Source organism: Euleptes europaea, chromosome 9, assembly GCF_029931775.1.
Source record: "Euleptes europaea isolate rEulEur1 chromosome 9, rEulEur1.hap1, whole genome shotgun sequence".
Taxonomy (NCBI): Eukaryota; Metazoa; Chordata; class Lepidosauria; order Squamata; family Sphaerodactylidae; genus Euleptes; species Euleptes europaea.
Window position 1 is genome coordinate 66,191,172 of NC_079320.1, and position 16,123 is coordinate 66,207,294.

At 38.9% G+C, this 16,123-nt stretch overlaps 1 protein-coding gene across 1 annotated transcript in view; it reads left to right on the forward strand.

Moving 5' to 3' along the window:
• The first annotated feature begins 10,747 nt into the window (after positions 1 to 10,747).
• The window catches only part of CLOCK (clock circadian regulator), a 28,813-nt gene continuing 23,437 nt past the window's right edge, over positions 10,748 to 16,123 (forward strand). The window contains exons 1-5 of the mRNA XM_056855881.1: positions 10,748 to 10,795; positions 11,571 to 11,630; positions 12,725 to 12,873; positions 14,481 to 14,572; positions 15,736 to 15,825. Of these exons, the coding sequence (XP_056711859.1) occupies positions 10,776 to 10,795; positions 11,571 to 11,630; positions 12,725 to 12,873; positions 14,481 to 14,572; positions 15,736 to 15,825 (411 nt within the window). The 5' untranslated portion in view covers positions 10,748 to 10,775. The remainder of the gene's footprint in view (positions 10,796 to 11,570; positions 11,631 to 12,724; positions 12,874 to 14,480; positions 14,573 to 15,735; positions 15,826 to 16,123) is intronic.

The window sequence follows — 16,123 nt, forward strand, 5'->3', positions numbered from 1 at the left end:
TTTCTTCAATGTCAGCTGCACATACAGCATGTTACAAAAATTCAGTCTAGAATTTACAGAAGTATAGATTAAAGGGTTAGGTCAGTGGAGTTTAGAAGAGGAGTCAGTTTCCGAATCAGATGTAGATGACGAAAGGGAACATTTCTAGCAGGCCTAAGAACCTGGGTGAAAGCAGATGGAGGTAATTGGGGATAAACCAGCCAGGCTGCAGGGTGACTGTTCACCTTGGAACTGCTGATTGCAATTGAGCTAATCAGTAAAATGGGCAACCTTGGCATCTCTCAAGTGATGACTCATCTTTGACCATGAGGCTACACCATGGTACATCAGTGGAGGAATGGGGCCCCTGGCATCGCAGATGGGTAGCCATGTTAGTTTGTAGCAGCAAAAAATAATCAGGAGTCCAATTAAATATACTGGAATAAATAGTGTTGTCTGAAAGGTGTCACAGGACTCCTGTTTTATTTCACCAAGGGTGATTTAACAATTCTGACGAGGAATCGTACTGTATTTCAGCATGATTTTTCTACAAGTTTGCATTGTAGGGTGGCCTTCACAACCCCAAGAAACTTATCAACATTGACCAGAAAGAACAATCTGAAACTACTGTAAAAAACAGGTGTTTGGAATATTTCTGAATGAATTAAACTTTACCCACAGATGAGTGTATTCTGGGTCTGTCCCAAAAACAGTGTGTGTTTCTAAGGTGTGAAAAAATATTTTGTCAGTAATAAAATAAACATTTCAACAAACCGATTCCTTTCCTGTAATAAGGTAACAATAAAAAACCGTGCACTAATAATTAGCAAGCATAAGTTCTAACAATGGTGCAAGACTCTGAAGGGGCTGCATAGGCTGTTTGCTGGTGAGATGAAACTTAAAAGTAAAAACATCAGTTTAACTATAATCAGAACATTGTTTCTAAGGAAGTATTTCCCATTCCTCTGTCACCTACAGTCTTTTAAACCTCTGACCGAAATCTACCTAATTATAGGAAATTTGCCACATCCTGTGTTTTCTAGTCTGCTGTGGCAAAACAGAAGTAAAATTTAACAGTTTAAATTTCCACCAGCAAACATGATAAAATCTCAGAGATATGCATGCTTGCTTGGGAGTAACAACTGAACACAGTGATACTTATGTCTGAGTAAAACGTGCATAGAGGTCAGATTGAATCTGAGATTCCCCCCTTCATGTGGAAATATGAAATGCATACCAAAGATATAGATTAACAATTAACTAAGATATAGATTAACAATTAATTATTCAGTGTCATCTCAGTAATTAAAATTGCAAATTCATGGCCTTGTCAAGTTTTTTTTTTCTGATAGGGATATTCTGCCTGAATATTTTATGAAATTTTCATGCTTATTAGAGCCTCAATTTTTGAAGCATTTTACCTTTAAGATACTTTCACTGTAATACCAATTAACCAAACTTCAAACTTTACTAAATAATGATACAGCATTATATAGAACGCAAATACTAATAATTTTTAAAGTGGGGACCTGTGTTGAGTCTAGGGTTGCCAATCTCCAGGTGGTGGCTGGAGATCTCCTGGGACAAAAACTAATCTCTAGGCCACAGAGATCAGATCACCTGGGGAAAATGGCCTCTTTGGAAGGTGGACGCTGTGGCATTGTACCCATTGAAGTCCCTCCCCTCCCCAAACTCCACCCTCATCAGGCTCCACCCCCAAAATCTTCAGCTATTTCCCAATCTGAAGCTAGCAACCCTGGTTGAGTCTCATCCTCCACAGATGCTCTTCTTCCCCATTCTATCTTCTTTCCTTCCTTCCTCCCCTTGTAGCTTCTCTCCTTTCCCTGCTTCTGTCCTTCCCTCCTACCTACCCATCAGTTTCCCTTCCTACTGCCTCTATCATCCTCTCTCTTCCCCTCAAATTTCCTATGGTCTGCAGTTGCCTAGGCAATCCAAAATGGCTGCCAAGATCTTGTGAGGTAATTTTGCAAAATCACAGCATTTTTAAAACTTAAAAAATAATAATACCCTCCTTTTTAAATTTAAGAACTTATTCTGAAAAATTGAAGTTCCCCACATTTGCAGAAAAAGCTTTCATTTCTCTACACAGAAAACATAAGGGCAATCAAATAGTGTGTGAGACAAAAATACAAGCACTTGAAGTTTGTGTTAAGTATAGAACAGAATTAGGTGCAAAGCAAGGGTGGGACAATAGAAGAATATAAGGGAAAGATACCTGAAAGGGCAGAAATTTCAACTTAGAAAGCAACAAGCTGTGACTTTGAGATAGAAGAGATCTTTTCAGACTTGAAATCAAGTTAGAAACTGAATGCAAAAAGCCCTGTGATATATCACAAATTATATAGTAAAGACTGATTCTGTAGCCTTCTGGAAAACAATCATGAAGCTATTCTGGAGTGAATGGGCTGTTGATTTCTCTCATGGACTAGTAAAAGATCAGATTTGATTATGAATATCTTAAAAAAATGTTGGTACCAACAAGCATCTATAAAACATAAATATAATTTGGGATTTATGGGAAACTCTTCCCCCAATCAGGTTTATTTGTGTTCAATTTCATATCTAGAAATTGTTCAAAAATAAGAAAATTAATATTCATGTTTGGGTTAAACTTTTAGATAGCACTGAATCATGAGGAAATGCAGGCTAAAATGTTTTAATAAAATAAAATTGTGTAAGTTTAAAAAATAACAACCCTAAACCCCCAATATAAGCATAAAAAGTACTTTGTTGTTCATCAATTGATCTGAAGCTTGGAGAACCTGTTCTGTGGTCATGTCAAAAAAATCTCAACTGGTATTAACAATTTGTCAAGACTGGAAATAACACTGCAATAACTGTAATAATGTCATTACAGTATACAAGTCTATATTGTATCCATCAAAACAAATTTCAAAAGTATTAATTTCTTTGGGTTTAAGCTTATTATTTTATTTATATGCTGTTTTTCAACTGTTTGGTCATTAGAGTAGTATACAACAGATTAAAATAGCACAAACCGGTTAAAGTGACCCCAAATGGGCTCAAAATAGTGCTGGGGGGAATGGAAGGGCCTCTGCCTCCTACCCAAAGCAGTTTTCTTGTTTGAAAACCACACTTGTGGGGAAGTTATTTTGTGGATTTTGCTGTTCCATGTGCACAGATACTTCACAAGGAGCAGCAAAATCAGCAAAATAACTCCAATGTTCCAAGTTTATCTTTTTATTTCCTTTCATTTTTCTTCCTATGATGGATTGACTGCTGTTTGGTTTACAAGCCCAGGTGTATTGGGTCTGGATTTGTGGTTTAAAAAATGTTTGGGGTAGAAAAGGTTGGGACTATATAGCAGCCACTGGAAGGCAGGGAGAAAATTACTGCTTGCTGGGACTGAAAGTTGCTGTGATAATCACAATATATCTAGAGCAGGGGGTAAAGGGCTGCCATTGAAGGTCTGAGAAGCAGTATAGTATAGGACTGCACTAGTGATTATAATTTTTTCTGTAAACAGAGCATTTCAATGGTGGATAGCACCGAGGGATCAGAGCAAATTTAAATTTTCCTCTCAATGTCCCATCCTGTAAGTATTTCTCTTGTGCAGGTAAATCAAACAACTGAATGATTATTTAACTGGGGGAGAACATGTTGATCTTACCAACCAGTGTCAGAATACCCTTCAGCCCATTCCTGAAGGGGGGCATTTAGGCAGCGACCGGGAGTGGCGCAACCGCGCTGCCTCCACAGAGGTTTCCTGGCTGGAAAAAAGGAAACTAAAAGCACTGAAAATACAAAAGTTAAAAAAATGCCCTACAGACTTTCAGTGAGGCTATGCCAGCTATTTTGCTGGCATAGCCCCGCTGTCGCATGGAGGGGCATTCCTGGGGGCAAAAGGGGTTAGGAAGCTGCCTACAGGCAGCTTCACCCCCAGGAATGCCCTGGGAACACTCCCAGGATGCCAGCACGGGGAGGTACGCTGGGGAAACACCGGCGTCCGTGCCAGTTTGCATGGTGCAAGTGGCACGGATGCCAGCTAGGGGTCACGCCGGCGTCTATGGGCATTTGGGTCACCTTCAGGATTGCACGGTTTGTTTCTTATTGCTTATTAAATCTGGAGATTTTGCATCAGTTAATGTACATGCCTAATTTACTACTCAGAAAAGAAGCTGCTAAATTTAGGGGCCGACAAAATATATTTTTTTTGTAGGGTGTTCTGTTTGTGAGTCTTTGGAGATACTGCTTGTGTTAGTGGTTTTATTACATGTTATGTTATTATAGAAGTTGTTTTGCTTCTATCTCTCCGCAGTCTTGTTTACAGACTTAAAAATATGGTTAACAAATATTTAAAAATATATTGAAAAATCTGGATAATGTGTCAGGAGCCCTAAAAGTTGCGGTGGTTGTCTTACTGAGGGTGGAACTGATCACACCTTTTTGTGTATATACTGACATACCCTAGTAGATATGTATATATGATGTTATAGTTTGTCAGTATTCATATTAGCAGTCTAGCATGGAATTTGGCTTATCTAACTGATTAAAAGCAAAGTATGTAACAAGGTTCTTCATCAAGATGCAGAAATGTACTTGAGTTCAAACAAGTAAAGCGTACTTGAGTTCAAACTGGGTAAAGTGTAATTTGAATGGAATGAATAAAAGAGCAAAAGTAGAAAGACCATCTCTGCAGTCATGAAAACAGATACCTAAGTAGTCACCAGCCTGCTTGTGTGGGAATAATAGAAACTGCTTGACAGGCTCCAATGATCCGCTTGCTATGGGTTTGCCCACCAAATATGCTGTTCCCTGCTCCTGCTCCTTGCTGTCCTCTTACACAGGAAGGAAATATCAGTGGCAGCCCATTTTAGGGTATTTTCTGTATTTGCCACTGCATCATGGAATAGGCTGCATTTTGAGGTTTGGGGCACACTTTTCACTGTTGATGTTTCGAAAAGGCTATAAAACAGTTTTATTCCAAATAGTCTTTTTGTAATTGTAGATTGGATGTTTTAGTTTTGAATGATAGGTTTTGATTATGGATGTGACTTACTTCTGATTATATTAGTATTGATTTGAAGCTGGTTTCATTCACTGCTGAATTTTACTGTATATTTGCGTTCAAATACTTTTCTGAAAGATGATTAATAAATGTCTTAAGTATGCCCCTTTATTATATCTGTGTCGAAACTGAGCATTTTCATTGTAGTTGTTACTAAGCAGTACACAGTTCAGCCCACAGAACCACAATAGGGTGCCCTTCCACCTGCAGCCCAACATGAATACAGTCTATTATTCTGTCCGATTGTAATTGTGTGCAGTGTCCTGTGATAGCAACTGAATAGAGAGGTGAAGGAACTTAAAAAAGAAAAATTGAACATCCCCTTCTCCAGTTTTTTCTTGTTCTTTTCAAGGGCTTCTTTTTTCAGTTTTTCCAATTGAACAATTTTGAAATGTTTAGGGAGCGCTGAAAGAACCCCCTATGAAACATTTTCTCTTTTAGTCTGAGTAAAGTACTTTTTAAGACAAGTTTTTTACTAGTACATAGTGTATGTAGCATTGAAAATTTTATGTAAGACAAGCATTATTAGATAATGATAATTCCCATGTATAGTGTAGGCATTTTTAAATATGAATAACTTCAGCAACAATTGTTATGTTATGTGTTTAATAATACATTATTAAAGAGTTCAGTGTTTTCACTGTTCTAAAATTAACTTGCTGTCCAAAAATGTTGGTAGTCATATTGTGGCTGTGTCAGACTGTTTCTGTCCAAATAACATGCTTTCTTTTGCTAGCTACAGACTTTCCCCCCTAATTCCAACTTGTATTTTTTCTGCTTCTCAGATAACAGTAATTAAGAGATGTGTGCTAAGATAGCATAGTTGTGGCAGATTTTAGCACTTCCTTTAGTATTGAGTATAGTTGTAATTCTGGTTGTAGAAAACCAGCAGTGCGGTGATATTCCAGTCTAAATTTATTAATTTCAGGGGGCTGGTTTGGAGTAACTCTGTATAGGATTGCACTGTTAAGACATTTATGGTTTCAAATTCCTTAAGTCTGCCACATAGTATAATGTTATATGCTAAGTTATAAATTATATACCGTATTTTTCGCTCTATAACACACACTTTTTTCCTCCTCAAAAGGGAGGGGAAATGTCAGTGCGTGTTATAGAGCGAATGCAGCGGCAGCAGGGTGCAGAGCCGGGCCACCCCGGGAGCCGGCTGGGACGCCACCAGCCAGCTGGGGGCGGAAGGCCCCTCCCAGCCACGCAGCGCAGAGCAAATTAAAGACCCACCGCCCCCCTTCCCGGGACTTCCGAGAAGGGGGGCAGTGGGTCTTGAATTTGCTCTGCGCTGCCTGCCCAGGCAGTGCAGAGTTTAAACACCCACCGCCCCTCTTCCCAGGACTCCCGGGAAGAGGGGCGGTGGGTCTTGAATTTGCTCTGCGCTGCCTGCCCAGGCAGTGCAGAGTTTAAACACCCACCACCCCTCTTCCCGGGACTCCCGGAAAGGGGGGCAGTGGGTCTTGAATTTGCGCAGGCAGCGCAGAGTTTAAACGCCCGCGGTGGGGCGGTGGGGAAAGAGGAGGAAAAAGAAGAAGAAAATATTTTTTCTTCTTTTTCCTCCTCTAAAAACTAGGTGCGTCTTATGGACAGGTGCGTGTTATAGAGCGAAAAATACCGTGGTTTATGTTTTTAAAGTGGGAAAATAAGTTTAGGTTTGAGTGCAAAGTATGTGTGACATATATTTCACTGTTTCTCAAAGCTGTCTGTCCTCCCTCCCTCCCTCCCTCCCTCCCTCCCTCCCTCCCTCCCACATTTCTGGAAATTTTGCATTCTACAGATGAGTGTTAAATCATCAATTAAGTTTTCAGTGCTGATACAAAGAAGCACCAGTCTTGCCTGGAATGCTTCAGTGGCACCGGTTAATATAGTTCATTAAAAACCTATCCTGGCATAGTTTCCCTCTTTCATAAAATTTTTAGTTGATAGTGTGATTTTTAAAATTGAAGCTATTGCTTTTTCAAGGTGGATTTTATAATGGGATTTCTTTGTTATGTCCCTTATTGTTTTATTATTTCTTTTTACTTTAAGCTGTTTGAGAGCTGCTTTAGGAACATGCTAGGAAGCATACAGAAAATAAAATATTATGTTCATATACACTCTTGAGGTGTTTGTCTCTCGTGCAAATAATAGAATTATTTATGTAGCCATCTGCATCAGCCTCCAAACTCCTCTGGTTATCCTTTCATTATATTAAGTTTAGATTATCTGCTTTTGGCTTTTCAAGCTTTCAAGTCTTAAAACGTTGTTCTTCATTGATACAAGCGTAATCCCTGTCCAAGGAGCCACAGAAATAATTCCATGTGTCCAAAAGGGCTTTGAACTTTTGTTTTCTAAACAGCAGTACCCCCGCCACCACTGTACAGCAGTACCCCCACCACTGCTGTACAGTACCCCCACCACTACTGCAGGTTTCATGGAATTCCACTTCTGAAACTATTTGTCCATCAAGGTCAGTATTGTCTACTCAGATTGTCAGGGGCTCTCCGGGGTCTCAGGTGGAGGTCTTTCATATCACTTACTACCTGAGCCTTTTAATTGGAGATGCCAGGGATTGAACCCAGGACCTATTCTCTACCATTGAGCTACGGCCCCTCCCAAATCTGTGTCTGTCTCTGTCTCAGCCTCATACTCCCCCATCTGCAATATGAGGCTAGTCATACTGGTTTCTGATACAAAGACTTTGTAACTGTTACAACAAGGTAACATATGTGAAGTTCTTTGGACAATGAAAGCGCTGTATAAATGCTAATGAAAGTGAGATAGATCTTTAAAATCTGTCAGGGGCAGATGTAAAACTCGCTTCCTTCTTGTGTAATGATGGGAAAGATACTTGTACAAAAGTTTTAAAATGCAGGCTTCATTTTACAGTTTCTGCACTCCAGATTTCATGAGATCTCTGTGTTCATATTAGTGGATACATTTGTTTGCAAAAAGAAAGAACGCTGTTCAAATGGGAGATAAGGGTTTAACTACCTTAACAGGGAAAGTAGGTCAATAGGACAGTAGGCTATTAGGCCAGAAAGAAACAAGCAGGATACTTGAGTCATGCTCTTGATGGTATGTTTTTCCACCCTTCTGTTGGCAGATTGTTTTTCGTTCTTTTTAATTTCTGTATGAAGATCCTTTTTAAAAAAAACCTAATTGGTTGAGCAGCTCAGTTGGAAAGAAGACACATTAATTTTATGAATGAAAGTTAAATATTATTTTTGTATCTTTTACTTTCCTGAAGAGAACTCAAAATGCCAGTCTAATGTTTAGAATGAGGTTTTGAGGTAGTCCTGAAAAACGCCCTCTCATTTTGCCATCACAGCTGGCAGCAGTAAGAGAGCTGAAGAAAGCAGAGGTGGGAGAGTTCTCTAGTATCCTGCTTGCTATATAGATAGTTGGTAGGAACAGAAGAAAGGAATGCTTCAGCCTTCTCCCACCTTCCACAAGATTCTGAACGTGCATACTTTCACAACAGCAAAATTTTCATTCAGAATTTGAGTCTAGAGATTGACAGTATGAGTGATTTTATTATTACGGCGATAGCCAGATAAACTACAAACTTTATCAATTAAAATCGATTACATAATTAAATTAAAAACTCTCTATACAAAATACAGATAAAGTTATATCAATTAAAAAACACTGTATTCACAAGGCATAAAACGATTAAAATCAATTAAAATCACTAATACCCTTCTCCGACTGAATTTTAATAGCTACAGAGCAATACTTGGCTACTTGCAAAGATCGCTGAGAGTCTCCCTCCCATAAGAGGAATTTAATTTTCTTTTCCTCCGAACTAGTCTCCATATTGTCAATAAGAGGTAGAATTAGTTTCTGACGAATTCCCTCATAAAAAATACATCTTAAAAGAACAAGACTAGTGCTTTCCATTTCACCTGATCCACAAGGACATGCCCACTCAGATCTTGCTAACTTCTTGTACTTTCCCTCCAGAATTGCTGAGGGCAAGGCCGACCCTCTAACCAGGGTTAATGCTCTCCTTTGGTTATTTAGCTCAATAGCAGATAAATATTCGGCTGGCGCTAAACGAAAGCGTGTTCTAATAGGAGCCAGGTACGCTGGAGAACTCATAAGCTCTGTTTGTCTTTCTATATCAAAGATCCTTTGTCTAATCAGGAGCTTTGCTTGATCTGAGATTGACAGCAGCACTAAGGAGAATTTTAAAAAAATAGGTAAAAAAACCAGTCTGTGTAAAACTCCTTTGGGTTTAACAAGGGAACCATCACGGTATAGGTGTTATACCTGTAAAGATGTAATGGGATGACCCAATGCCGGAAGACACCATGGTCACAGTTGCAGTCATTGTAAATTGCAGTGTAAATTTATGTTCTCTGGTTAGGCATTTAGCAGAGTGCATTAATATATTAGCATACATCCAGTGTCATGTATGCACAAGAGACATAGCCTAAGGTACACACAAATGAGAGCAGCTGCATATATTAAAATGCATCTCCACTGCAGGCCTTGATCATTTTTATATGGAGTTTGCTGGCAGAATGCCTTAAGGATTGTGTTTTGCAAAGTGAAGTTGTAGTAATTAGAGGCAGATTTAGAATGAGGAAATGAAGATGCAGCAGGGTTGGGAATACATGTGGCATGAAAGTGTATTTAGAGCTGAGGAAAAGAGACAAGAGACTTAAAATGTCATCCTAAATTTTAATGTATTTGGAATTAAATTACTTTGTAATTTAATTAAATTACTCATTTTAGCAGACTTCAGGACATGAAGTCTTATTCAGGTAACGCTGAACAGAAGTTCAAGAACTCTTTTTTAACTGAAGAAGCACTTAAGTTTTGATACCCTTATCATTAAATATATTGCTGTATTTATGTGATATATGATTTAAATAAAGGAACAATTAATTTTCTAAAATATTAATTATGTGCAGAATTCCAATAATTAACTTTTTTTCTTTTATTTTTCTCTTACAGTACTGACTTAGAAATTAATGCTCTTCTGCTGGGAATATTTTTGAAGGCACATTTTTCTCATGAGGCACTTCTGCAATCTGTAATTTTAGAACATCAATATTTATCATCCAGAAAAGTATAAACGGTAAAGAAAAAAAATAAGATTATGTATTATGTTCAGATATCTAGGATATGGTATCAAAAAGTAGAAAAGTTGTTGGATATACTCTGGTCTATTAAAAGCTACTTCATGCATGGTCAAAAGTTTGAGCATGATTTATGGAATTTTTGTCTTTTTTGTCACCTTGGTATATGACAGGGGTTCCCAACATGGGTGCCCGCCAACACCTTTCCTGGTGCTCGCTAAGCATTTGTAGAAAATGGGCAAGTCCAGGTGGGGCTTTTGTTTTGACAGCAACTGCTGCAACGGCACAAAGATCTTCACTGTGTGATTGAAGATAAGCTGGGGCAGCCATTTTGTGGCTGTGTGTGCGCACACCTTGTGTCAGAGTTACAAAGGTGGCCACAGGCTCAAAAAGGTTGGGGACCCGCTGGTATTTCCTATTGGTGGTGTGGAAGCAGGCTGTTGTCCAAAAAAAAATAGGGCCTAATGCTTTCTTGAAAATGTGGAACTAGCTGCATGGTATGCTATTTTTTTTAATGGGAATAGGTAATTCTATTTTGAGGAAATAAAAAATAATGTATGGACTTTACATTTCTTTCTGTTTCCGTTCTTTCATAGACTAGACGTACAAATGTCTACCACAAGACTAAAGTGTGACATGTTACGTTCTTCACCATAAGCAACCATAAAATGAGCTCCATTGCAGACAGGTATGTTATTGTCTAGTTTTGTTAATTATTTGTATTTCTGCATATTAATTACTTATGATTTAAAGCAGATTTACAAAGTGAGGCAGTGTATTTGATGTATTGGAACTTGATTGGTCAGTTGGCCGTATGAATAAATTTGATTTGATTTGAAGTGAGGCAATGTAAAACTGAAATATATCTTTGTAACATTAGTTATTTATTTATTGCGCTGAATAATAATCTGTGGATCAAGTGTTTTTTGTCGTTTATATATTGAAAAATTATGTGCTGCTTTTCTTGCTGACCATGGTGACTTACAGAAAACATGAACTGCAGACAATGAAAAATTAAGTCAAAACAGGCACCCCTCAAAACCATCTACACAGTTTTCCTGCAAGATAACACTGTCTTTATACAATTAACTGCCAAATGCCCACCTAAAAAGAATGGTCCTACATATATTATGGAAGGTAGGCAGCGTAAGGACCTTCTGCACGTCCTCAGGAAGAACATTTTATAATGCTGCAGCTACCCTTGAAAAAAATGGACCTATGTTGTGGCTGATCTGACATCTTGAAGGGAGAAATTAACCAGGAAGAGTCTCTGGGAGGATCTGAAGTGGCAGACAGGCTCATAATGGGAGTGACAGGCCTTCATGTATATATTATAAACTTACAAATGTGTTTATCTTTGAAAAAATTTAGAGTATTCATTAACAAGCTCTTATTATTTATTTTGCATTAAGATAATGCTATAGCATTAGGCCGTGCTCTGAATTTTGTTTATTTGCTTGCAGAGATGATGGTAGCATTTTTGATGGTCTTGTGGAAGAAGATGACAAGGATAAAGCAAAGAGGTATTTTGTGACATACTAAAGAAGGTCATGAAGTTTGGTCTGTGCTTTGAAATGAGCTTCTTTGTATTATTAGTCTTTGGACAATATCCCATGCAGGACAGGGTCTGGGAATATCTCCACATCCAGCGATTTGAAGTGTGTCCCAGTGCTTCTACACTGAGAGCCGGCGTGGTGTAGTGGTTAAGAGCGATGGTTTGGAGTGGTGGACTCTGATCTGGAGAACTGGGTTTGATTCCCCACTCCTCCACATGAGCGGTGGAGTCTAATTTGGTGAACTGGATTTGTTTCCCCACTCCTACACACAAAGCCAGCTGGGTGACCTTGGGCAAGTTACATTTCTATTAAGAGCTCTCTCAGCCCCACCTACCTCACAGGGTGTCAGTTGTGGGGAGGGGAAGGGAAGGTGATTGTAAGCCAGTTTGAGTCTCCCTTAAGTGGTAGAGAAAGTTGAAATATAAAAACAAACTCTTCTTCTTCTACATCCTGTATACATTGCCAAACAGGCTGTCCATGCTGACAGTGCTGATCTCTTATTGAGAGGGAAAGGAACACTGATTTTGGGGCATCTCTTGGCATTTGGCTTCTCCAAAAAAGTGGCCAAGCTTACAACCTACACTATTCAGCAGAGATGAACCTTACATGTTGTGTGATTCCTGTATGCAAGAGTCTTTGGATCAGGTCCTTTGTTCTTCCAACATGCTAGCAGTATGAAATATTACAAATAAAAGATTAACATCAGTGTAAAATGGTTTCGTTTAAATGTATCTTGTGATATTCTAAATCTACCAAGAATCCAGATTAGCTTTTCTTTTCTCCTGGTCTTTTTCTAGGGTACTTTTGAAAGACTGGCAGTATATTTATAGGTGCTTTGAGGGAGAGATCCTTACACAAGCCTGAGACTAGAGCAAATTTGCATGATATTGTTGTTATACTTCATCCTGATTTTATCAAGCTTTAGTCACTGCTTGAGTTTTCCTGTTATTTTTACAGATGTATTATTCAAGGTAGCATATATTAGTAACGCTTGACACTTAATACGTTAACAATAGAATGGCATAAAACTTGGTTTGCATTTGTGTCGCAATTTTCTTTAGAGTATCAAGAAACAAGTCTGAAAAGAAACGCAGAGATCAATTTAATGTTCTCATCAAAGAGCTGGGATCTATGCTTCCGGGCAATGCTCGGAAGATGGACAAATCCACTGTATTGCAGAAGAGCATTGACTTTTTACGGAAGCACAAAGGTAATTCTGGGATGTTGCAAGAAAGTTAAAATTCCTGAAAGTATTTTTCTTGTTTGCACTTTAAAAATACTAATATCTGCTGTAATTTCAGTCGGCGGCTCATATATTTGGGAACAAATTGTCTGTTGATAAAGAAGGAAGTGTGTCTTTACGCTGGAATTTGTCCATAATGCATAAAACATTTTAGCTAACTTAGCAACTGTGTTATTGAGAATATAGGCTAATTACAAAGCCTTATATAAAATAATTATTAATTGAAAGAGCAGCGTTTCAAAACTGAGGAACCCACAAACCAAACTCATCATGCCTTTGAGGATAGCTGGTCTCTTGTGAACAACAGGAAGTATTTGTATTATAGGGAACTTTAGAAATTCAGGAGGAGTCATTTCTATAGATAGGTTGCTTCTTTCGTAACAGTATGTAGACAATAGCTTTACATATTGTGAGAACTAGTTGACAGTCGTGTTGCCACATTACATGCAGGAGTACTGGTGTGGTTGTATGAATGCATGCATCCAAATTTATCAGCATAGAACTAATTTCTTATAATTCCCACCCAGGAGTTTTCATATCTCATAGCTTTCACATATAAGCTAGTCTGATTAATTAGAATTTAGTAATGTTTTTGTCCAGGGCATAGAAGCATGTAGCAGATCTTTTTTCACATAAATAGATATTATGTGTTTGTGTGCAGATGCACTGACGTAGAAATACCTCGTGCTACAACTATTCTTAACTGTTGGTCATGGCTCTCTGTGCTGCATTCCAGTTTGCTTCTGTTCTGGTGTTCTAGTATGATTGGGAGCAAAAAATTTCTTTCTCTCCCCTTCTTGTAGGGATTTACTTGTAGGATCTGTATGTTGTGGGGACTTGCGTTCAGTTTATCCAATCTTCTGGGTGCAATTTTCTACATCGTGTGTAATAATATATTTAATTTATATACTTTTATTCAGTCAGAATTTTTTCTTTTATTCCTGTGTGTATGGGTGACAGCACAATATCAACAAAAATAAAAACTGTTGGCAGCAGACAGAACTTGGGCATCATCACTCACATTAACCATTGAACTGCCGGTTGAAATGGTTAGGATCCAAAGAACAATTGAAGCTGACAAAATGACTTGCCCAGCCTTTGGGAATTTTGAAACTTGCTTGGAAAAACTGACACTCCTGTCCAATCACAAAGTGCTTTTGAAACGCCCTTCATGCAACTTCATGCACTGCAGTTTGGTAAAGGGTAAAACCTCCTGTAGAATTCATCTCTCAGTTTATTGGATCTTGGCTGTTAAATGGTGAATCAAATTCCAGAGTGATCCATCAGTCAGCCACAAGGAATAAACACAACTCCTGTTCTCCCTTCCCCCTGTGTCTCTCTCTTCCAGCTACTGAAGACAGAATGTTGTAGTGGGTACAGGTTTTTTTCCCTTCCAAAAGTTTTCTTTGGTTATCAAACTGATGCAGTAAGTATAGTAGGTTCAATGGGATGGTGGAAAAAAACCTGTGCCACTAGAAGAGATTTTTTTCTTTCCTATTACAAGTCAGCATACAAAATTAGGTGTATGGATTAGAATAAATGAACGTGCAGATAATTGTTTTTCTCTTTAACAGAAATTACAGCACAGTCAGATGCCAGTGAAATCCGACAAGACTGGAAACCCACATTCCTTAGTAATGAAGAATTCACTCAGTTAATGTTAGAGGTAGGTTTTTTTTTAAAAAAAAATCTAAAATGTATGAGCATTGCTTTTATTAGACTTGTTTCTTGGTGAAGTGATAAGATTACGTTGTGATGTACTTTCTGCTATGTATCATAATTAAAATGCTGCCACCCTGATCCAGTAAGCGGTGGAGATTGGTAGGCTTCAGTAGGAAGAAAGGTATTTTTATTACAGATATAATGTCTTTAAAGCCAGGTAACTAACAGCTCATTCCTAAGCGGGAGGGCTTCACTGCCTCCAAAAGAGGTTCCCCCCCCCCCACTGAGGCCGAAACCTTCCCCTTCTCCCAAAAACCCGTGCAACCGCTCCATAGGGTTGCATGGAAAAAGGAAAGGGGGCGTTCCCAGGCCGAAAGGGCTTTGGAGGCCGCCAAAAGGCTGCCTTTCCCCTGGCCCTGCGTCAGAATGCCCCCAGGAGGACAGCGCACAGAAGTGCACCATCTGGACGCTGGTGTGAGGTTGTGCCGGCGTCCCTGAGCGTCAGCGCAGGAAGGATGGCATCCAGGTCCCACCGGCGTCCGTGCCACTCTGGATGGCATAAGTGGCATGGACGCTGGCACGGGGCCTGTATGCCATTGCAGCCCGTTCATCCTTTCGGGTCAGGAATGGGCTGTAGTAACCATAAAGCTGCCATAAGAATGGTATTTAAATGTCTGACCACTTCCTGAGTTCGTACAGGCTGAACATTCCAGCGTGATGATGCTTTTGGCAACTATTGCTATATTTGTCCCAGAATCTGGTCTACATTTGACCTACCTTTATGTAGAACAGTGTTCAAATGATAAAGTTTCTGAACATTCAGTTATTTAGAGCAAGTTTTCTTTTCCTTCATTATGCATTTTGTGCTTGTCAGTTGTACTTGAGGTTGAGGAAGGGGAACTCTCATGGAATATTGGGGAGAGAGACTGGCTGAGTGGTGCAGTGGTCAAGAAAGCCTTTAGTCATTTCTAGTCCTGAGAAGCAAATCTGATCAAATACAGCCACTACACATTTTTTCACTCAAAGCTGCTTCTGTGAAGAGGTACTTTATGTGATTTCTAGATCAAGTAAAAAGCCAATTTTGCTTCTTTTAAAAAAAGAAAAGCACATTAACCAAGTCGTACAGTAAGCTGCCTCTTTTTAACTGTTCCTTATGTTTAATTTCAGGCTCTTGATGGTTTTTTTCTCGCAATCATGACAGATGGAAGTATAATCTATGTATCAGAAAGTGTAACCCCTTTACTTGAACATTTGCCAGTAAGTACAAGCCTCTTTTAGTAGGTTATCAGACTCACTTGGTCCTGGGACGTGCAAACAACTTACCATCTGCTATATGAGATTCTGGGGCTTAAACAGTGTGCATATCTTTGTCCAAGATTTTCTTTTTCTTTCCTCTGAATGCAACTCCTGTTGTCTTACCATATGTCTCACAAATGAGGCTGATGTCGCTTTGGTGGGCCTGAACCATCCAACTATTTTCTGTATGTACACACAGCCACCACAGAGTACAACAGTGCATATCCATACACGCAACAGTAATGACATATGAACATAA